Source organism: Cajanus cajan, chromosome 11 (assembly GCF_000230855.2).
Source record: "Cajanus cajan strain Asha chromosome 11, NIPB_CcT2T_4, whole genome shotgun sequence".
NCBI lineage: Eukaryota > Viridiplantae > Streptophyta > Magnoliopsida > Fabales > Fabaceae > Cajanus > Cajanus cajan.
In genome coordinates, this window is record NC_138527.1 from 25735963 (window position 1) to 25759560 (window position 23598).

The 23598-nt window shown below is 31.7% G+C and overlaps 1 protein-coding gene across 1 annotated transcript; it reads right to left on the reverse strand.

The window, feature by feature from the left end:
* Nucleotides 1-15678: 15678 nt before the first annotated feature.
* On the reverse strand, nucleotides 15679-23598 carry LOC109796264 (cytochrome P450 85A). The gene is made up of 9 exons (XM_020355947.3): nucleotides 23171-23598; nucleotides 20887-21205; nucleotides 20561-20710; nucleotides 19926-20171; nucleotides 19741-19827; nucleotides 19530-19608; nucleotides 19251-19357; nucleotides 19032-19156; nucleotides 15679-16286 (listed from the first exon to the last, which is right to left on the reverse strand). Exons 1-9 carry the CDS (start codon nucleotides 23353-23355, stop codon nucleotides 16196-16198), a joined length of 1389 nt encoding a protein of 462 aa, XP_020211536.3. The 5' UTR covers nucleotides 23356-23598; the 3' UTR covers nucleotides 15679-16195.

The window sequence follows — 23598 nt, forward strand, 5'->3', positions numbered from 1 at the left end:
TATTTGATAATTATACATAATTTTAGTACTAGTATTGATTTTGAATGAGATTTAACAATATATATTATGTGTCATTATACCATATACTTAATTTTTTTAACAATTTACCAACATATATTGTATTTACAATATAGGTAAAAGTGATTTTTAGTGATAACTATTATGTTACTATAAGGTGTGTGTCATTACACATGACAATTTTTTTTTTTGTAGTGTGATATTAATTAATCAATAATATTATAAAGCTAATGATATATATAAATTTTATTTATTAGTAATAATAAATATATATCATTTGATATATGAATTAAAATTATAATTTATGTAATTTAATTAAGATATTTAATATATTAAAATTAATCAATTAAAACTTAAGAGATAAAAATCACACAATTAATACTTAAAGAGATAAAATTACTTGGGACCAACATTGCACCATCAAAGTATGGACAAAAATACAATTAAACCAAATAAAAGAAAAAGATTTTATTATAAAAAGAAATATTATAATAATGACAAATGGAATTGAATATATGTGTACCGAATCTCTAAAGAGAAAGATATTAAAAGAATAATAAAAGCAATATTCAATACAATCGTTAAATGAGATCGATGTTTTTTTCTTCCAGCTTGCATGCAAAATAATCTTCCTCTAATTTTTTTTCACACAAAAAAAATGAAAAACATATGAATTAGAGTGTGTGACAAAATAAGAAACTTTTAATTTCATCAAAGTAAACTTATTCAATACGTAGATTTTTTTTAGTATAGTTTTTAATTTATTTTCATAAGTTAGTTAAATTTTTTTATAAATTACTTTCACTAGTGAAAATAATAAAACTAACTTATAAGCTATTAATCTTATTAACATTTTTACTTTACTTAAAATATTTTTTATCTCAAATAATTAAATATTTCTTATGTTGTTTTACATTTATCATTATCTAACTTTTAAGCTAATTTTATCAAATACTTTCAATATAATCAATCAACTTAAAAGTTTTTTATTTTTCAACTTTTAGTTTAAGCTTATAATGTTAGGAACTGTCATGGTCTTACACTAAACTAAATCAACGACTAATGACAAAACAACTAATTACTTAAGATTTTTGTATATAACAATACCTAAATATATACACAAATAAATGTGTGTGTGCATATGTGTTTGTGTGTGTGACAATTCAACTACACTAGTCACATTAGAGTAGCCCTAAAAGTCTCAACTCTGCCATCAACTATAGCATGGCCTCAAAACCTGACACCAAGTCTCTAGCCCAAGCTTGTCATGCTCTCATGTAAACATAATCATCGAAGTTCAATCATTAGAAATATGTAAAGATAAACTAATGTTTAATAGAATGAACATACAACAAGTATAGAAATAAAAGCATCATACTACCGACTAACATGTAAACCATACACATATCACCTCATGGTCTACAACATAGCAACCAACAAACATCTCAACATGAAATTCAACAATCTTACAAAAGTAAGCAACTTGCAACATATGATATTTCATATTTCACCACTTTAATGTCATTCAACAATCAATTCACATAGCACATGAACACATTAAAACAATACATTATAAGCACACGCCTCAACTACATGCATTGTCACACATTCACCTACAAAAATCGTCTATAACAAAGATAAGTAGTTTAAGTAGTTTAACTCTATCGAACCAATCAATCTTTTTACACCTTCTAGATCAATTGTCAATTGGGATACCAATCCCTACAACATGATTTCTAGGATGTCGTCACTTAAATTAGGAAATCTAGTCCTACTGTTAGATATAACAACTTGGATATGAGTCTACCATGACATTGACATGCATTAACCAAGTCACTTATGGATTCAACTCGCTAACTATCATCGCGATACCGTGCACTTTTCTAGTAATTAGTTAAGGATTTTAACTTTCAACTCCATACCTTATTCCAATATTAACAAAGTACCTAAAAGAGACTCAATACCTCACTCCAAGAGATAATGCCCACTCAAGAAGAGTTTTTCAACAACTAGGTTTGTAGAGTACCACATCAATATTCATACTATAGGATATCCAACTTTAAAAACATCTCTTACTCTATAAGTTAATCAACACCACATGCCTAAATGTCTTAAGCACTCTCAAAATCATCGCCTTAACATTCAACAATTATAATCATCTAGATATATTATCTCAAATCAATATATATAGAACCAACACCTTTCAACATAAAACATGCAATAAATTCATCTAACTTATTTATGTTCATCATATAATCATTCAAACAACAAGTTTTCATAAAGCAAACCACGTCTAGCGTTACACACCTTGCGCCCAATGCCATTGAGACAGGGAGCACTTTGTCTCGCTCATGCTCGTTGTCATTTAGTCCATGTCTGACGTCATGTGCATCACTCCATTAATGCCATTACTATATTAATGCCTGGCACCAATTTAAGTAAAGACATTTCTTTCACCTCACGTACGACCCACTCAAACCACATCAAACATTATCAATTCAGAGATTTTTCTCTCTACTCACATCCAACACTACCAATCATAGTATTTAACTTAGTGATTTACTGATATCACTCGTCATCATCTCTTGTACACATAAGACTTGAACCTCCTCCTTGCAAAAATAACCTCCTAATATACCTACATTTAACCTTGCCTCCCAAACCCCTAATATTATAAGACATGATTTTTATGTATTAACTTCATTCTCTCCCTCGTTATCAGCTAGGTTCCTGTTTCCCTATTGATCCCTTTTCTCCAAATTGACTAGCCTTTTTAAAATGTCATTCTCATTCCCCGAATAAGTTACCCCCTAATGACACCCTCTCAACTTCTATAGTTTCTTTGCCTCAATTGCCTTGTTCTTCCATCAAAGCACATTATTGTAATTTCTAATATTATTATCAATAAGTGAATTGCTAAAAGTTTGAAGTACCGGTCTTACCTCCTTCCTTTTGCTTGCTTTTTTTGTTTGTTGTGTTGGATCTTTGTTCCTTTGGACATTTGAATTATTCGATTTGTTGGCTCATGTTGATGTCTAAGATTAATCTGCTCCATATCTTCCACATTAGAGGTTTGAAACCTGCCTTTTTTTTCACCCATCTTCTCCTAATCTTGACCTTTGAGACATTGATATTGGTGCAAGATAAGAAATTGACCCTCCTTATTGCTGCTACTATATTTGATCATGCTTTGTATGCTCTATCTCCCAAACGAGCTCTATCTCCTCACTCACGTCATCTCTAGAACCTTCTTCTACCACTACATCACCAAAAGATTTATCCTTGCACGAAATGGGTCGACCCAAAGTGAGATTTGACCTTTATCTTGTGCACGTCATCTTTTCCTTATTCCTCCTAAATTCAGCTCTCGGTATAACCTTTCTTTTATTCTCACACTACTTATATTTCTCCTCCATTAGTCGCTCTTATACCTTGGAATGTTGACATACATTTTAGACTGTACTCCCTATGTGTATCTTATCTAATTATTGCTCCAACCTCTTATCATCCATAACACCCTTAAATCTGAAGAATCCATATTTATGCCCCCCCTTGTTCCTTCTATTGGGATAAATTTCTTAAGCCAAATAGAAATTATCCATTAATCGATATTAAGAACCGTTGTCTCAGATTACAGAGTTAATGTTAATAACACGTACCTGTATCCATTGACGTTGATCAAAAGGGTGCAGCGGAATAATCTTTTGGTGCAATAATCTTCCTTAGCCAAATCATTGGATTCTTTGATGAGACTTGATGTTACTCTTCTGATGGGGAGACAGAGAGACGTGTGTTTCTGATTTGGCATATTGGGGACCATGACCATCTTTACGATTTTAAACCTATTAGGGTTCCCATTAACCCCTAACGGGCCAAATCTGGATTTCACTTATTTGAGCCCATATCAGTTTTTTTCTTGTTGGTAGTCTAAAGGCTCACTAAAATTAGATCACTTTTATTGACCCCAACTAAATGTAAATAACTAATATAAATACTACAAATAATATATGTAGCCCACAATAATTATTAGAAATAAAATTTCTAACAATCTCCCACTTGGGCTTTATATTCATTTAAGTATTTATATCACAAAAATCTTTAAGCACGAAATCGTATGTTATTTACTTTTAGACTCCCCTTAAACAATCTGGTCCATCTCATACAATAACAGGGAACCACTGCAACTTTCATCATTATCTAATGTGACTAAACCACAATGATCACCACAATTGTATGCACTCAATGACATAGATCAAATATGGATAAGTGGCATGGAAATTACATGTAACGTGATCTCAGTCATGTCTATTTCCAACTGGTCCAAACTTTATTCTTTATAGAGATCCATTCAAAACGCAACATATATATATATATTGCACAAAACAAGCTCAGAATAGAATTATCAACTTTATTTCTGTAGAAAATCCAAATAATACAAATATGTAGAAAAATTAAAAATAAAGAAGACACAACATAAATGAGACTCCCACTAAACTAAGGTACTATAAGGAATTACACCCATATGAGCAGTGTGCTCATGAAAGACTTTAGGCACCAAACCCTTAGTAAGTGGATCAGCTAGCATAAAATTAATCCCTATATGTTTTATAGAAATTTGCTGATTCTGAACTCTTTCCTTAACAACCAGAAACTTTATATCAATGAATTTTGACTTGGTTGTACTCCTATTGTTATTGGAATAAAGAACTGCAGAGTTATTATCACAATAGATTTTCAATGGTCTTTCAATGCCATCAACCACACGTAAATTAGTGATAAAATTTCGCAGTCATATCCCATGGTTGGATGCCTCAAAACAAGCAATGAACTCCGCAGCCATGGTTGAAGAAGCTATAATAGTCTGTTTAACAAACTTCCAAGAGATAGCTCCTCCAACCAACATAAAGATGTATCCAGATGTGGAGTGTTTACTATCTTGACATCCGGCAACATCAGAGTCTGAGTATCCAATGATCTCTAAACTGTCAGGCTTCTGATAAGTGAGCATATATCCTTTTTTTCTATTCAAATAGCGCATTACACGCTTTACTTCCTTCCAATGTTGCATCCAAGGATTACTTAAGTATCTGCCCAAAACTCCCACTATAAATGCAATATCGGGACGAGTACAAACTTGAGCATATATTATACTTCCCACAGCTGAAGCATAGGGAATCTTTTGCATCTCATTTCTTTCAAGGTCATTATTAGGGCACTGTTTGAAGCTAAATTTGCCTCCCTTGGCTGTAGGGGTATCTCCTGGTTTTCTATCTATCATGCCGAATCTATCTAAAACTTTATCGATATAGTTCTCTTGTGATAACATGATACCATGAGAACGATCTCTTAGTATCTTAATACCTGATACAAAAGAGGCTTCACCAAGATCTTTCATTTCAAAATTCTTTGTTATAAATCTCTTGGTTTCTTGTAATAAGCCTATATCTCTGCTGGCAGACAGTATATCATCGACATATAACACCAAGAATATATATTTACTCCCACTAAACTTATGATAAACACAATCATCAACTATATTTGCCTCAAACCCATATGAGGTAATAACTTGATGGAACTTGTGATACCATTGACGAGAAGCTTGTTTAAGACCATAGATGGATTTCTTTAGTTTGCATACCATAGACTTTGAGTCACTAGACACAAAATTTTCTGGTTGCATCATATAAATCGTTTCTTCAATGTCACCATTTAGAAACGCAGTTTTAACATCCATCTGATGGAGCTCTAAATCATAATGAGCTACGAGTGCCATTATTATTCTAAAAAAATCCTTTGAAGAAACTGGGTAAAGGTTTCTTTGTAATCAATGTCTTCCTTTTGAGTGAAACCTTTAGCAACTAAACGAGCCTTATATCTCTCGATATTACCTTTTGAATCCCTCTTGGTTTTAAATATCCATTTACAACCAATAGGTTTCACACCTTCAGGTAATTCAACGAGATCCCGAACATCGTTGTCTTGCATAGATTTCTTCTCATCCTTCATGGAATCAATCCACTTTTAAGAGTTAAAACTGCGCATAGCTTGACAGAAGTTGATTGGATCATCCTCTGTTAAACCAATACCATCCTCATTTTCTTGGAGAAACATAATGTAATCATCTGAAATTGCACTTTTCCTTTCTCTAGTGGATCTCCTTAATGACACTTCTTGAGGTTGTTGAGCTTGCTCTATAGGTATTTGAGGGAGAACCTCAATATTGTCTTGTCTTGGGACAATGTCAGGAATAACTCCATGATTGTGACCTATTACTGGGGTAGGTACTGGAATAGTAATAGGCACGAGGACTTGATCACTGTCAATGACAGGTTCTTCATCAAAGATAATATTTCTTATGTTTTCTTCCTTCCCAAATTCAACATCCTCAAGGAATCTTGCATTCCCCGTCTCAAAGAATGATTTAGTAGTGAGATTGTAAAATTTATAGCCCCGAGAGAATTCAGGATAACCAACAAAATAACAGCTAACAGTCCTTGACTCCAGCTTGCTTTCATGCGGCCTATAAGGACGCGCTTCAGCCGGACAACCCCAAATGTGTAAATGCTTTATACTTGGCCTTTTACCCGTCCATAGCTCATAAGAAGTTTTGTTAACTGCTTTACTTGGTACCCTATTTAGGATGTAAACTGCAATCTTAAGGGCTTCTCCCCACAATAACTCTGGTAAAGAAGAATGACTAATCATACTTCTCACCATATCCTTAAGAGTCTTATTTCTACGTTCTGCAACACCGTTCATGTTTGGTTTCCCAAGCATAGTATATTGAGGAACGATGCCACATTCCCTTAGGAAAAGCGCAAAAGGCCCTGGACGTTGTTCACCTGATCCATCATATCTACCATAATATTCACCACCACAATCATATTTGACGGCCTTAATTTTCTTTCCAAGTTGAAGCTCAACTTCAGCTTTAAAAGATTTGAAAACATCTAGGGATTGAAACTTCTCATGAATTAAAAATACGTAGCCGTACCTTGAATAATCATCTATGAACGTAATGAAATATTGTTGCCCATTCCAAGATGCCACAGGGAATGGTCCACAAATATCTGTGTGAATTAATTCCAAAACGTCCTTAGCCCTTTCGACACCTAATTTTCTAGAATTTGTTTGTTTACCCTTAATACATTCAACACAAACTTCAAAGTCTAAAAGGTCAAAGGGTTCAAGAATCTCATCCGACACAAGCCTCTGAATTCTCTGTTTAGAGATATGGCCTAAACGCTTATGCCATAAGGTGGTTGAGTTCTCATTTATTTTACGCTTCGTACCACGAGAATCAATGTGAAAATTTTCTTTATTGGAACTAACTACATCTAGTAAGTATAAATTATCAATTAAAGAACCAGAACCAACAATATTCGAATTTTGATAGAGGCTAAATTTATTATTTCCAAATGAACAAGAAAAAACAAATTTGTCCAAACTAGAAATAGAAATTAAATTTCGCCTAAAAGACAGTACAACAAAAGTCTCAAATAAATCCAAATGAAATCCAGTTTTTAACTATAATCTAAATGTTCTAATAGCCTCCACTGTGACCTTGTTGCCATCACCCACATAGATAAATCTTTCATTATCACTTGGCGGTCGACTCCAAAGGCAACCCTACATGGATACACTAATGTGAGTAGTAGCACTAGAATCTACCCACCAAGTATCATATGGTACAAAAGCTAAATTAACTTCAGAACAAACAAAAGAGAGAAAATTACCTTTCTTTACACGCCAAGAGGCGTACTTAGGACACTCTTTCTTCATGTATGTTAAGTCTCAATTTTACTTCTTTTTAGATGAGACTTATTGAACAATTCCACTCATCCTCTGAACCATTGCAATATAATTGTTCTCCTTTTGGTTCATTTTGTGTGCAGATATAACTAACCCGAATTCATCTAACAATACCTTAATCCACCTCATTTTTGTGTAGGTATTGAGTGAAGAGTGGAAAGTTGAAGATCCCTTGGATTGGAAATATAAGAAGCTAAGGAGCAGAGCAGGGTGGCTGCGTCGGGCGCAAGATGACCCGCGCCGGGCGCAAGATGACCCGCGCCGGGCGCAAGATGACCCGCGCCGGGCGCAAGATGACCCGCGCCGGGCGTGATCGAAACAGAGAGTGATTCAAAGTCTCTGGAAGACATTGCGCCGGGCACAAAAGGAATTGCGCCGGGCGTGTACTGAGGCAGAAAATGCTTAACTTTTTGAAGGCCCTGCGCCGAGCGCTACGTTATGCGCCGGGCGCGTAAACCTTAATCTGACTCCCAAACTCGTATTTGAAGGAATTTTCGGGGGTTTTCTTCCTCATTCACGCGGGGGCGCCTCCTTGGAGCGGTAGAAGGGATTCACCGAGCTTGGGAACGTTCGTGTGTGGATCTTTCCTTCGGTTCTTCACTTCTCCTTTCATCTCTATTTTGTATTTACCCTCATTGTTGAGTGGTTCCACCCATTTTTGTGGGGTTAGATGTAACCAACGTACTCTATTGTAATCCTTACGTTTTTAATGATATATATATGTATTGTTTCATTCTTTGTTGTGTACGTTTCTACGCTTAATGCTTGCTTTGGATTGATCACCCTTTGCATGATTTAAGGTTCCATTGAGTATTGGGAAATACCATTGAAACTAGTTCTGGAACATATGCCTAGTAGAGATTGTATCTAGGGATAGAGCTTGACCCATTAGTAGTCTTAAACCCTAGCCCGTAATGCGGGTGTAGATATTGGGTACTCAAGGGATTGATAGTCAATGTCCGCACCTAGACTCTTTCTCTAAGAGATTAGGTTTGAGTAAACTTATGGGTTGACTAAGCAATGTATGTAACAAGAGATTAAGGATTCATTAGTCTGACGTTTGGTGAAATCTAACCCCCACAACCTCACAAAACCATTATACCATTTCTATCCTTTTCCACTCACAAACCAATATTTATTTATAGCTTTCATTCCAATAGTCACAACTTTGAATTCACATGACAAACTATGAAATTGGAATTATTCTTTAGTCACGAATAGTCAATAAATGCTTATTTTACCTTCTAATCCCTGTGGATACGATATTTTTACTACTTGAACGGCCGGTATACTTGCCGTGTTTGAGACCGTTGATAGAATTAAACGAATTTACAAATATTAACAAAAGTGTTTCAACGGAAATCTCAACAATGTGCCCAAGCTTCTTGCAGAAGAAGCAAGTAGGTGTGTTCTCATCCTTTTTGACTTTCTTTTGCTGAGAAGTCTTTTCTACATCATCCTTATTATTCTTTCTCTTCCTATTCTGAGAGCTTGATGCTAAATGAGCACTTTCAGTCTTTTCTCTTAGTTGCCTTTCCTCCTCTTGCACACAGTGAGAAATCAATTCATTCAAGGTCCATTTATCTTTCTGAGTATTATAAATCACCTTGAATTGTCCAAAGTGTGTAGGAAGGGAAATCAAAACTAGATGCACGAGCAAGTCATCAGACAACTCTAACTTTAGTGCTTTTAGTTTTGAGGTGAGATTAGACATTTCCATAATGTACTCCCTTATGTTTCCTTTACCTTTGTATCTCATAGAGATAAGTTTAGCAAGCAAATTGCTTGCATCAACTTTCTCATTACTGGTGAAATACTGCTCAATAGCATCAAGGAAACCTTTAGCATTTTGGCTCTCAGATATAAAGCCCCTCAAAACTTCTAGAACAGATCGCTTCATGATCATCAAACACATTCGATTTGAGCATTCCCACTTTTCAACCTTATCCTCATTCGGGTTTTCCGAAGTTGGAGTGGGTTTCTCAGCCAGAAGTGCAAGATCAAGATCCATGCAGCCAAGAATTATCTCAACTGCTTCCTTCCAGGCCTTAAAGTTTGTCCCATTAAGCATGGGTATACAATTAATTTGAGCAGATAAGTTAACACCACTAGCAACAGCAACTGTAATAGAACATAGATAAAAAAAATTAATTTAATTACATGCTCACAAAGTAAAATAAAATAAATAAAACATGCAAATTATTTACATAATAGACCCATTACAAGATACCGAGCACAACATTAATTCTTTGTCTTTGGACATACAAATTAACATGTTAGTGGTACTCTCAATGCAACAATCAAATATTAACAATTAATTCTGTCAAATAATAGTCTTTCTTTGGACCGACTATTATTCACATGATTGTAACTTTATAATTGTCACATATTTATCATCACAAGCATGTTATTATTTGGCCAAATTGTGTCTTCCTTTGGGATGAGCACAAATTGCATAAATAATCTCATACTAACATCTATTGTAATTTTAATCAAATTAATTTCTATAATAGGGATTGCTTTGGCAATATATTACATCAATTTATTTAATTAAAAAAAATTACCAAAAAAATTAATTAATAAAGAGGGTCTATAATCTGCCAACATTCGCACTCAAATTTGATATATAAAAAATATCAATTTTAAATTTGAACATAATATCAATCAAATTTCAAGAAAATAATTCTTACGTAAATGCCATTAAAAATTTGATAATGTGGAATTTAATATATTGATCATATAATTTTCCCAAATATCATTTAATATTACAACAATGATTTTGACAAAAAAAGAATTTCCACTTCTGGTGGTACTCAAAGGATCAAACATAATATTTATATTATATTTGTGTCTTTATCAACCATTTTCCTTTTCACTTTTCATATTATTTTCCCACTTTCGATGAGAAAAATATTCTTTTATTTCATTGTTGCACAATTAACTCACTTTTGATAAGAAAATATTCTTTTATTGCATTGTTGCACAATTAACTCACTTCTGGTGAGAAAATATTCCTTTATTGCATTGTTGCACAATTATCTCACTTCCGGTGAGAAAATTAAAAAAAATCAAAAATTTCTTCATTTGACAATGTCTTCTGGATCATTGCAAAATTGTTACATATATAAATATATAACATTCACAGAAAATTATACAATTTCACAATACAAAAAAAAATCTCTTTAAGAAAAATTCAATTTTTAATCGATCTCTTTATCCGTATAATCAATTAAACCAAATTCAAGCAAAAAAAACGACCAACGCATTCAAATACACGTATTGTCAATGAAGAAAGAAAAAATTTTCTAACAATACGCTTTAGAACCCCATAACCTAATAACAACGGCAGCTTTGATACCACTTGTTGGGATAAATTTCTTAAGCCAAATAGAAATTATTCATTAATCAATATTAAGAACCTTTGTCTCAGATTACAGAGTTAATGTTAATAACACGTACCTGTATCCATTGATGTTGATCAAAAGGGTGCAGCGGAATAATCTTTTGGTGCAATGATCTTCCTCAGCCAAATCACTGGATTCCTTGATGGAACTTGATGTTACTCTTCTCATGGGGAGACAGAGAGACATGTGTTTCTGATTTAGCATATTGGGGACCATGACCATCTTTACGATTTTAAACCTATTAGGGTTCCCATTAACCCCTAACAGGCCAAATCTGATTTCCACTTATTTGGGCCCATATCAGTTTTTTTTGTTGTTGACAGTCTAAAGGCTCACTAAAATTAGATCACTTTTATTGAGCCCAGCTAAATATAAATAACTAATATAAATACTACAAATAATATATGTAGCCCACAATAATTATTAGAAATAAAATTTCTAACCTTCTACTTGCAATTAATTAAGACCTCCCAAACTTTTTTCCACCTTTGGAAAATTTTCCATATATAAGTCCATCACCTTATATTCCTCTAGGAACCTCAAGAAGAAGAACGTAGATATATGTCTCCACCTTGTGAACACTTGCCATTGTTGAGTCCTTCGTATGCTCTCTCCCTCCCCGACTTCACTTGCTGTCTAATTGTAATCTTCATGGATTACCGTATTTCTTCCATTCAAAGGAACTTGACCTCAGTATCTCTGTCTTTCATTTTTTTTTTTTACAATTTATAACACTTCCTCCTCATGCCCTCAACCCCCGAAACCTTTGCTAAAGACCACACAGATGCAATAAAGCCACCGTGATTCAAGAGAGTTTTTCTATTACATCGTAAAATATCATAATCATGGATTCATGCGATAAAGAGCCTAAATTAGTGTTGGTATTATTGTGCGTAAGGGAGTACCTACACTAAAAGGACGTTGTTGCGTGTCATTTTTTTTATTTACAAATTTTATCAACATTTTTTTAAGGGTTGTGGTGAATGATGAATTAAATGACATAATTCAAGAAGGGTGGTGAATCGAATCTTTTTTAAAAGAGTTTTTCCTTGGATCTTTCAAAAACTTTTCCTCAAAAACCACTGTTTTCACTAAAAAAAATAGGTAATTACACTAGAGTGCTGCTCTTTTATAGAGAAACTATTGCATTTCTGTAACATTTTGTTTGAAATTTTCAATCTTACCCAATCGACTTGTCAGAGAAGAAAAACAGAGGTTTAATGAAAGTTAAAACAGAGGTTTTCTTAAAATATAGCAATCTGTTTAGAAGTTCTTTTCTGTAGGGCTTAAATAGGTTATATAGGTGTTTGAAGCAAGTTAATCTATCATGATTAAAACTTTAAGTAAAGTGATAAAATATGTAAAGATTTGATCTTATTTTCAAGTTGTAGAATCTACTCTCAGCTATGAATGTTGTTCCTATTTTAATCGATTATATTGAGAATAATTTATCTTAACAGGAATAGATTATCTCCGGGTTGTAGCTCTCCCGCGCCTGCAAATTTCAACTGTGGTGGATAAAAAACTGGAAAGGTACATTGACACTTTTATTTCCATTGAAATTTCACTTTGATTGATCATAATCATTAATACATGCTAGGTGATGAGATCAAGTTTAATTTTCATTTTGCTCAATTGAAGTATAGTCAGATTTAGCATGGGAACTCCTTAGTATGTATGAATTTGACATGATATACTGAATGCCTTTTAGAAAATAGAGATATCACTGAACACATCAATGGTTATTCATATTGTAGGTATGATTCATATTTTGTCTATTTATGTTCGGCTAGAAGAAAATAGTTTTTCTTTTTGTACATTTCTTTTTGGCATACCTGTTAGTGCATGCGGAATAGAGCTTATCAACTAAAAGTATGAGTCTAACAGTGAAAGTGTTTTCATTGAATTGCTAATAAAGATTTTCTGCACTAAAGGAGAATCTGTTTGATGGCAGAATAAGACTATTTAAAAAAATCAAAAAATTGATTAAATAACTAATGGAATAAAGATAATGACATAAATAAAATATTTCCCGCAAATATAACTTATGCTAGTACCTCTGTCCTCTTTTTTTTGCCTATTTTTCTCTCCAATTTTAAAATTAAAAAACAATTGAACAAATGAAAATCTCCCCCAACTATACTTACACATACAATACTCTAATCCTTATCACCTTCTCCTTCAGTTCCTTTGTTCCCTAGTTGCTGTTAAGGGATCTAAAATATTTTTAGCAGCTGGTGATTACTTCATGCCATTCAATGAAAGTATTTAAAAACATTCTTAGAAATAATTGTGATAATAAAACAAATTTTCATATATACTAGGAATCATGATTTCTAGAAAATCATCATTCTTATACATGAAAAAAATTGTTGTGTACCAAACGTACTCTTAAGTGAATTTTTTAAAAATTCTTTGAATGCAATTAATTTTAAAAAAATTCTAAATTTTTAATTTTGATTAATTCAGTACCCCTAATCCAACAAGACATGCATGGTTATTAACCTTAGTACATGTTTTGTTACTTTTCTTCATTTTTACCTTTCCTTGGGTGATGGTTTATGCTTTGAACATAATCCTCTAAAAGTGAGCATTCATTTCTTTGCAGTTTTGTGTTCTTATTTTTCAATAATCTGTTTTGAACTTCTTTTTTTACCATTAGAAAATATTGTTATATATTCTATATATAAAGCAAGTATGCATTCATATGATTCTTTTATGATATTGAAGATGTTTATGCTTATGAGACAAAGAATCTACTGACATTGTCACAGCAGGCTCTGATTTACTACAGAAATTGGACTAATTGGCTTAAATAAGTAAATTAATTTACTTATCTAGGATAACATTAAACAATTTGTATTTTATAGGATGAAGGGAGTGGACATGACATGCCAACACCACAAGGAGGATCTTCATTAGATAGTAATGTTTATGGAGTTTGACATTATTATTGTTTTTTTTAGACATGATGAACTCATGAATTTGAACCTATGTTTTTATATTTGAAGCAAGATTAATTTTGGGACAATTTACATATTTTACTTTTGAGCATTGATCATGAATTTGATTTTGAGTATGTTGGATATGTTTTAAAATTGATGGATGTTAATGTCTTAATAATAAAAAAATATGTCATGCTAGACCTATGACTAGATGTTGGTTTGATTTTCTTTTATAATGTTAAAAGTTGTTAATTTAATGTATCTTTAAGTAATTATATTTGAACAAGAAACATACAAAACACATAAATATTATTATAATTATAAGTATAATTTATTAAAATAAGTGATCCTATAATTTGACAAGTAAAATTTTTATTTATAAGTTACTTGAATTAAATAACAATATAATATAGTCATTATTAATTTTTAATGATTAATATGGTTAGTGATAATTTTAAATAATAATTTGATAAATGTCTAAAATATACAATATTATTTGTCAATTTATAATAAAAATGTGCTTTTAAAATAATTCCAAATATATTTATAAAAAAAATTACCGTAAAATAAATTGTATTTTTGACGGTTTAAAATTATTAGAAAATGCGAGAAATGACAATCTAAAACCACCAGAAAATGTAAACAACCAAAAATAATAATAATTTTGTGGAGGTTTTAAAATTGTCAGAAATGTTGAACTGGGTAGAATTAAAATGAATATTATGGCGGTTTTGGACCGCCAGAAAATGTCAAACAAGTCAAACCAAAATGCATTTTGTGGCGGTTTCAAACCGCCAGAAAGAGATTGAATTTTCTGGCGCACAAAACCAGCGTTTACAAAATATCCGCCACAAACGGTTTTTGGCGACCGTAGATCCGGCGGTTATTAATGACGCCGGTAATGCAATTTGTGGCGGTTTTTAACCGCCAGAAACCACCAAAATAACTGCCACAAATCACGCATTTTTTTTTGTAGTGTTTATTGTGTCAAGCAATTGATCAGAATACATGAACATCTAGTTAAAAATCCATTCCTTCAAATTCTTTATATTGTTGCAAAGAGACGATAACCTTTATATTTGATTCGATATGCTCCTTAAAATTGGTCATTAGAAATACACGTACATACAAACTTATTGGTAAATTTGAAAGTCAAAGTCACATAACATGTAAAATGACAACGAAACAAATTACTTTAAATTATTAGTTCATCCATTCAAATATGAAGTTAGGATGTATTTATTCTAAATAATTTCGTTAGTTAAGCTTTTCTTACATTTTATTAAATAAAAAATAATAGATATATCTAACCAAAAAATATCACTTTAGAAGAAAAATTAAATAAAAGAGTAATGACTCTATGAGACATTATTATTGTCGCAAAACTTGAGAATATAGTTTACTCGTACATTCTGTTTTGTTAACATATTGTTCATTCATGTGTTAAAATGTCTAATAATAAAAATATACTCAAGAAGACTTTACTGACAAATATAAAATCTCTACAAAAAGTATATACCATGTGTAACAGCCCAGCAACCCGCATGTGGATATTGTCCGCTTTGGCCGCAGCCCTCACGGTTTTGCTTTTGGCAATGGCACGCATGCCACCCCAAAACGCGTTCACACAAGGAAGGTATCCACACCCATATATATGGCATGCTTCGTTCTCCTTCCTAACCGATGTGGGACTTCACACCATGTTGGATTATAGTAAAGAGATTAAATGTGAATATACCATAAAATTATGATGTAATAATAAACTTACATTTTATAATTTAAAGAAATCACATTTAAAACTAAATCAATCATAAAAGAATATGTTTCAACATACCTTTTAATTATTATACCACCAATTTAAATAGTTCTATTGTTTACTCGCACATCATGGCTTCATATCTAGTTACTAATAGATAACATTTCAGAACGCATTGAATTTAATGTAAGAACTTCTTATACAAGTTCTTGACATGGTATGGATCAAATATTTGAATTCTGAAAATCAATATCCTTTCTCTAGTACTTTGTGATCCTTACGTGTAGTCCTTCCGGTGCTAGCACTCTCGGGAATTTCAAAAGCTTTTTGTTTGTCTTTGCTTCCTCCCACCTGAAAAGTGAAAGATATATTCTTAGAAAGATATTTTGATTTGGATATTGGAGTTTAATTTTCTTTTTACCTTTTTATATATTCTCTTAATTAATTTAACTCGACTATTTCACTTTTTTAAAGTTAATCGAGTAATTTTTTTAATATATATATATATAGAAGAGGTAAGAAGTGATTTCTTTTTTGCTAGTGATTATAATTTTATTTGAATACATACCAGTCCTTGTTATGACATAAAAGAAAATAAAGTAAAAAAAATCTTATCTGACCTAGTTAGTCATGAAATACAAACAAAAGGGATTCCATTTAATTAAAATTGTACTATTTTACATGTAACACTCAGTTTTTTTAAAAGATGGCATTTTCGTAATTATTGATGGCATTTTCGTAATTTTAATAAAGGAATAAGGGTATTTCTGGGTGTCGGAACGGGCCGTTCCAAATGCAGAACGGGCCGTTCCAAAAAAAGAAATATGCTTGTTTTTAAAGACCCAGAACGGGCCTGGAACGGGCCGTTCTGGTATGGAGAACGGGCCGTTCTGGAAGCAGTACGGGAGCGTTCTGTTGAGATTGAGAACGGGTCGTTCTGGTTTCAGAACGGGCCATTCTGCTTTTTGGGAACGGGCGTTCCGATTTTGGAACGGGCCATTCCAGTTAAGAAATTTGCCCATGTTTGAAGGATTCGGAACGGGACGTTCTGAAATCAGTACGGGCCGTTCCGGGTGCGTCAGATTGCCTATAAATAGGGCCAGGGGGGTGAAAATTATATACTGAGTGAGAAGGTAAAATCTTAGAGAGAGAAAGAGGAGAGAGAGAGAGAGAGAAAGAAAGAAAGAAAGAAAGAAAGAGAGGGAAGTAAGAGAGAATCCAGAAGAGGAGACCCTGCCCAAGTTCCAGCTCCTGCTTATCTAGGTAAGGGGGGAGTGAGAAACCTCGCTCAGGAGTGTGGGGATAATTGTTGGATAGTTTGTTTGTCGGATTGGCCCCCAATCCCTTGTCGTTGTTCTGTCTGATTTTCTATTTACTCTACTTTGCTCTTTGTTGAAGGTGTCGTTGTTCTGTCTGATTTTCTATTTACTCTACTTTGCTCTTTGTTGAAGGTGTCGTTGTTCTGCTTGATTTTCTATTTACTCTACTTTTCTCTTTGTTGAAGGTGTCGTTGTTCTGTTTGATTTTCTATTCACTCTACTTTGTTCTTTGTTGAAAGTAATAAATAAATATGAAATTAATGTTAATAATAAATGAGTTTTAATATGAATAAGAATGTTCTCTGAATCTCTGTGAATACCTATGCGGACCTTATGAGGAGTATTTATGACATGACCATGGAAATATGGACAAATGACATGAGACCTAAGAATGGACTATGAGACCTAAGAATGGACTATTGAGACAAACTATGATTATGAGACTATGACAAATGAGGACATGATGTACTAAATGAAATTCTGTAATAAGTTGAATGTTGAGTTAATGAAATAATGAATGTGTGACATGCATCATATGCATATATTACTCCAGGTGTGCCGCTGAGGCCGCATACCAGTGATGTAACTTGCTAACGAGGTGTACCTTAGGGTCACCAGTGATGTAACTTGCTAACGAGATGTACCTTAGGGTCACCAGCGATGTAACTTGCTAACAAGGTGTACCTTGGGGTCACCAGTGATGTAACCAGGTGTACCTTAGGGTCACCAGTGATGTAACCAGGTGTACCTTTGGGTCACCAGTGATGATATGTGAAACTTCCTTATGGCGCCACATGCATGCATTTATAAGTCAAGATCATGACATCATTGCATGATAAATGAATATATATGTGATATTGATGATGTATGTGTATTGTTTATAAGTGACTTATATTTGTTGTGTGTGTGGGGGTGCTATCTAACCTTTATTTCTGCACCTGAAACTGAGTGAGATGTTTCTCACTCCCTTGTTGCTTTTGTATGTGTTTAAATTATGTTGCAGGTGATCAGCATCATGAGGATGTTGGTGATGAGGCTTAAAAGCTTCAATTGGGCATGCTCTGATAGGATGTGACATCGGGGCATAGTTATTTTAGTTTAATATGTTATTGTTTTAATAACTTTAGTTTCTCTTCTTTTGTAATTTCTAACGAAGAGATAACGTAGATAACATGTATAATTCAAGGAAAATATATGTTAAGAATTGTAATTTGAACGTTCTTGATAAAAGACCAAGATGTACATTTTTGTTATATTTTTTTATTATATGATTTGGGAGTATAAATTAATTCCTAACCAGGAGGCACTGCCACCTTTACTGGAGTTAATTTATATTTCCTTTATTATTATTTGTATATATATGATTTCTTGTTTTACACTAAATTGTATTGAAAATCTTAACTTCTTTTCTTTTATAATTTTTACACTGGAGTTATGATTTATGAGTTACGAATGTGAATCTTCTACCTTGTTATATTTGAAATATTTGTCAACTATGAAAGATTTTATTTACCCAAAAAGAAGAAAAGAAATATTTTATTGTTACATTTGTTGTATATTAATAATGGGGTAGAGGGTGTCACATTACAGATTATATAATCATCCTCAATTATGACTAAGATTATATAGTGTAGGAGACCTCCTTAATAACCACTTGGAAAATTCTTTGATTTGAATATCATTACTCTAACTAAAATTTAAAATTTACATCTTTATTCAACTTTTAAAATTATGATATAAAATAATTTATAAAAAAAATCTATACTAAATACTTTACCTGTATCTAGTCACAAAGTAGTGAAGGAAAAAACTGATTTTAAGTATGCCCCATTCTTTTCCAGGACACACCCTGCCTCCTGCTCCAAATAGCATGTTATGATTATGAGACTCCAAGCCTTTCTCCTACATTACATAATATTTTATATTCAATATAAAGTGTAGTAGTCATTATACACACAAGAAAAAAAATGAAGTTTGCTATTATCAAGCAACTAACCAGCCATCTCCATGGATTAAAAGTAAAAGGTTCTTGATAAAGGATGGGATCAAAATTAGTCTCCCTTGTGTAGACATAAATTCTCCATCCCTTAGGAATGATAAAGCCTAAAAAGTGATATATATATATATATATATATATATATATATATATATATATATATATATATATATATATATATATAAACGTAGTCAACATTAGCTAACTGAAAAATTGAAGTGACAAAATAACTAAAATTAAGTTATTTCCTATCGATTTGATTGAAATTTGAAAACGTACCATTCAATTCTATATCACTAGTGGTCCTCCTCATCACTCCAGCAACAACATTAGCTAATCTCATGGTTTCAAGTATCACCTACACACACACAAAAACATTTTCATTTTTTTTCTACCTTTCAAACTTTGGGGTGTGCAATGAATTGAACTTTTCTAAGATCATCATTTGATTTTCATTCTCAATCTATAGTCCTTATAGATAAATGTATACCGCACGAGTTAGCCTCATATTCTTGTAGTCATCCCAGTTGATTCGTTCCGTAGGCATTTTCTTTTGCTGGATTGCAAAATGCTCTTCCTGTGGAAGAAATAAAATCATAAAACAAATACTTCAAAATTAAACCATGGTTTTAATTCTAAAGAGTGTAATTAGATAGAAAGCTATATATAACGCACCCTTACTGCCTCAAGAACACTTGGGTTATCATATAGGTATTTGATAGACATCATTGTAGTAGTTGATACCGTTTCATAACCTGAATACAAGATTGTGATTATTTGTTCAATTATTTCATCATCATCAAGTTTGTGTCCTCCATCCTCATTTTTCAAAAAATGATCAAGAATGTCATCATGAGTAGTCGAAGAAGCTCTTCTCTTGGCTAAGAGCTCTCTTAGTATTGGAACCACTTTTTCCCTAGCCTGTAATCAACAAAAGTGCTCCAATGTGAACTTTATGTGCAATGTTAAAAAAAAAAAATACTAAAATTAGTCGAGTTTTAAATTGAGGTCACAATTATATTTTTTCTGTGATCTTTAATTATGAAAAATTGTGAACAAACGTGATTGATGAAATTGCAATACTACTACTCTAATGAAATTTCAGTCATCAACCATTTCTTAAAACCATGAAATAAGTATTCTAGATATACATACCTTTAAGGGTTTTTTTTTCATCAACAAAAGAATTTTATATTAATATAAGTACAAGTACCATAAACTCATATACAGGAGAACAGATTATATAAATAATTCGTTGCATTATCCTTGGTTAGAGGTAATTTATATTTGAATAACTATAAATTACATACCTTAAGTGCTCGAAAGTAATCCGTTCCAGGAATTTTAATTGGCAAAGATATTGTTCCTAATGCCATGTTATCAAATGTAGCTTTAAAGGACTTGAGGAAAGAGGTTGGCTCATTTTCTACAACCGCTTTCATGGAAATAAAGAATGCCATCTGAAAAGAAAAACAAATCAATAAAGAATGTACAAGTGTGATTGTTTTATGAAATTAAACTTTTGATTGTTCCTTTGACAGATTAACATGATTCAAAATAGAACGAATTCAATCTTCTTAAAAAAAAGTGCTTTAAAGGGCTTAATCAACTCAACACTTATATGATTATTACATACCTCTACAGTTTTTTCTTGCAGATCAATTGTTTTACCATCCCAACTGTGAAGGTAAGACCTCATGAAGTCATCAACTTTTGGCAAAATACGATCCTTAACTGCAATTGGACCAATGACAGATAATAGTGAGCCTCTAATTCGTTTATGCGTGGCACCATGAACCTCAGCAATGTTAGTGCCTAGTATCTCCCTCATGGAGTTGGGGTAGCCAGGAACTAGGCCTTTTGCTTCATTCACGAGTATGTATCTATTGACATCAGGATCTAAGCTAACAACCATAGGGGACCCTAATGCGTGAGTTTTGAAAAGATTTCCATATCTGCAAATGAGAAATAATTAAGCGAACAGGTTTGGCTTTATATTTACATGATGGAGATAAATAGGAGAAAAAAAAAATATGGGATAATTAATATTTGATCTTCATAAAGAATATAGCTAGGTTTAGTTTCATTCTCAACTAATTTAAAATTATAAAAGTTTGCAATCTTACAAATAATACACGACAATTTTGGAGGAAGTCTTAACTCCAAGAATATTTACTAGTTTTTTAGAATAAACTACTCTAGGCTTATCAATGTGACTTAAAAAGCTTTGTCAGGTAGTATTTTTTAGAGGAAGTATTTACTAGTTATCTCAAGTGGTATCCGTCTAGGATACTATATTTATACATGTAAGTGATACTTCTAGTTTTCTTATAAATCTTTAAAATAAGTATTTTATATATATTTTTAAATGGTCATTTAAGATTAAAAATAGTAATTTTAAATTTTAGAAAGATGAAAATTAAAGAAAAATAATTTATAAGATCAAAATGAAAATTTTCTAATTTTACAATGATTAAAAACAATGTTCACAAATTTTAAAAAGATTAAAAAAATTACTGAGAATAAAATCAAAAGTCAACCATTTTACAAAGATTAAAACATATTTAAATCTTTTATTCTCAAAAAAAGTCATTTTAGATCATCTTAATCTTTTTATTTTTTGTCTTTTCACATATATTATAAAACCTAGTTTTTTTTTATAATATATTTAATATATCAATCGACCTCTTAAGTTTTTTGAAAAACTTTAATTAGATCCCTAAACATAAAAAAATTATAATTTTAATTAGATCCCTAAACATAAAAAAAATATAATTAAGTTTTTAATTATTTATATTTTTTTTTGTGATCGAGTCCTTGTAGTTAATATTTTACAGTTTCAATTTATCACAAAAGTATCAATTTGTGGTGATTTTTTTCTAAATTTAGGGACCAAATTATAAAAATTGTAATAGATCAAAGATCCAATTACAATTTTTGTTAGTTTATGGTCATAATTGAAAATTCTCAAAAAATTTTACACATTCAATGATGTTTTAGTCTTTATAATAATATTTATATTGCAAAAATTAATTTTTCTAATTTATGAAAAAAATATCTTGATATAATATATATATATATATATATATATATATATATATATATATACACATTTGTATGGAGGAAGTTTTATAAAAGTTTACAACAAAACACAATCTCATGTAAAATTATAGTCAACTATTAACTTTTTAAAAAATTTCTAATGAGATTAAATAATTTATTTTATCTTCAACACAAGTCTGCCTAAAAAAATATGAAATTCAAAAGATTTAAATCATTCTCGGTATAATATCTAAAACATCCTAACATATAATTTTATAAATTCAAAACTATAAGAATAGAAAAATAAATTAATTTTTAAAACTTTTATGTTCTCATTGTTAACCAAACAAAAAAAGTTGCATCCCTCCTCCTCCATTAAAATATCTCTCTTTTTTTTTTCTAAATAAACAAAAATTTTAATTCCTTCCTTTCTCTTCTCTTTCCTCTATTAAAATTATTCCCCTTCTCTTTTATCTTTCTCTCATTTCAACCACTTAAAACTAATTATATCATATTTTCATTAGAAGAAATTAAATTAAATAAACTAAATTAAGTTTTTTTAGTCCTTAATTTTCTAATATAACGATGACGTGTTGAGTTTGCATCTATCCAACAATTTCTCTGGTTAATAATTATAAATTACTTCATGTCTAACGAAGTTTATGATTTTGTGTCTACTACTTCAACTTTTCTTCTCTAATGGCTTTTCACATTAACATTTAAGAATGTGTCCAGGAATTATTTAAAAATAAGCACTGCCAAAGTATTTTAGTGATTTAAGAAAGAATGAAAAGGAGTATATATAAAACAACACCTTTTAACGATTATACTTGCAAAAGCTTAACATTTTAATATGAATGTATATGGTTAATTCGTACCTTGATCTGCGTCCTTTCATGAAATCTGGACCTTGTTTAAGAAATTTGAGAGTCTCACCAACAAAAGGGAAACCCAATGATCCAGGAGGCATTCCTTTCTTTGAGTACCTCATGTTGTTCCATTTCAGCACTGCAAAGAATGCACATAACGTCAAAGCCACGACATAACACAACACTGTCAACATGATGATGTTCACTACACAGTATATGGAACACTAGATCGGATGAATATATCATACACACATGTGTGTATATATATACATCTATGAGTGTTAGGATGCATAAGTATATTTAATTTGTTCAAAAAAAATATTTCTGGCAATAATCTGAGATGCATACATTGCATTTAATATGAGAGATAAAAATGGATGAAAGAGGGTAAAAAAATGGAAAGAGTTTTTTTTATTAATAAAAAAATATTATAACAA